This window comes from Diaphorina citri, unplaced genomic scaffold, assembly GCF_000475195.1.
Source record: "Diaphorina citri unplaced genomic scaffold, Diaci psyllid genome assembly version 1.1 scaffold13197, whole genome shotgun sequence".
In the NCBI taxonomy this organism is placed as follows: domain Eukaryota; kingdom Metazoa; phylum Arthropoda; class Insecta; order Hemiptera; family Psyllidae; genus Diaphorina; species Diaphorina citri.
The window spans coordinates 1-1,371 of record NW_007390565.1 but is presented as its reverse complement, the minus strand read 5'-3'; the positions used below and the strand labels follow the sequence as shown (position 1 = coordinate 1,371).

At 38.5% G+C, this 1,371-nt stretch overlaps 1 protein-coding gene across 1 annotated transcript; it reads left to right on the top strand.

Moving 5' to 3' along the window:
• The first annotated feature begins 6 nt into the window (after nucleotides 1-6).
• On the top strand, nucleotides 7-692 carry LOC103522954 (melanotransferrin-like). The gene is made up of 2 exons (XM_017449123.2): nucleotides 7-130; nucleotides 458-692. Exons 1-2 carry the CDS (start codon nucleotides 32-34, stop codon nucleotides 686-688), a joined length of 330 nt encoding a protein of 109 aa, XP_017304612.1. The 5' UTR covers nucleotides 7-31; the 3' UTR covers nucleotides 689-692.
• Nucleotides 693-1,371: the final 679 nt, after the last annotated feature.

The window sequence follows — 1,371 nt, the reverse complement described above, 5'->3', positions numbered from 1 at the left end:
CATGACCCTGTGCGTCACTTCGGACCCGGAAATGGAGAAGTGTATTAAGATGCGCACCGCACTCAAGGCGCAACTACTCAAACCCGAGATGAGCTGCCATAAGGCGCACAGTCATATCAACTGTATGCAGGTAACACTAAGGTTCCCTTAAAGGTAGTCTTAGGCCAGCCACTCACTGCAAGGTCTAGCGTCTAGCTGATACTTGATGAGCACACACTATCAGGTAGACCTGATCAGTTGTACCGGTCTTCAGGTCTATCTGATAGTGTCTGGCCTTAGGGAGGTTCTATATTTTGTCTTTCTGTAATAATTTAAAGTGTAACTTGAAAAATAGAAGAAAATAAAGTTTGATGGAGGGGACCGCTTTTTTTTTTTTTTTACAGTTTTTCGTCTATGAAACCTCTTTAAAAAGCCTTTTAAAATAAATAAATTTATTCATTAAACTTGGTGTCCCCAGGCAATTCAAAGCGGTCTGGCGGATGTCACAGTTCTGGATGCTGGAGACGTATACACGGCCGGTCTTCAATATAACCTCATACCGTTCATCAGTGAAATATACAACCTAGGTGTGCCAGAGTATTATGTGATAGCTGTGGCCAAAGAAGAAGATCCATCTACAGAACTCACGTATTTGAAAGGTAAATATATGGTATATTTTGGTATATGGATAAATATATGGTTCCAATAGATAAATGTATGGTTTATATTTTATATATAACCTCATACCATTCATCAGTGAAATATACAACCTAGGTGTGCCAGAGTATTATGTGATAGCTGTGGCCAAAAAAAAAAAGATCCATCTACAGAACTCACGTATTTGAAAGGTAAATATATGGTATATGGATAAATATATGGTTCCAATAGATAAATGTATGGTTTATATTTTATATATAACCTCATACCATTCATCAGTGAAATATACAACCTAGGTGTGCCAGAGTATTATGTGATAGCTGTGGTCAAAGAAGAAGATCCATCTACAGAACTTGGATCGGGTGTTCTCGGGCGATATCGGGATTTCTCGATTGCTGTCGAAATGATCTGAACTTGGAAATGCCACATGCCGATTCCAGCCACCCTTAAGAAGTGGGGTGTACGCTTCCTGTACCTACTTATGACTTCAATCTGGAGATGTGTTAAGACGACTCAGTCAGAGTGTGTGAGTTATTGAGTTAAGATTTTCAGTGGACGACTCAGTCAATGAGTCGAATCCTAAAACTGACTCACTCTTTACCTATCTCTAATTTTAATGTATCTCAGATATCGCTAAACCCTCATTTCATAACGTGGACTATGGCGCGAATGACTCAATAAAGGTTAAAGCGCCTAATTAGTAAAAAAAAAAATGACTGAAGAATTTTTTTTTTT

Excerpts from the sequence above, each read along its gene's own strand:
- LOC103522954 (XM_017449123.2), top strand. The coding sequence starts at position 32 with ATGGAGAAGTGTATTAAGATGCGCACCGCACTCAAGGCGCAACTACTC. Across the intron at positions 131-457 it reads GTCATATCAACTGTATGCAG|GCAATTCAAAGCGGTCTGGC; the intron begins GTAACACTAAGG and ends TGGTGTCCCCAG.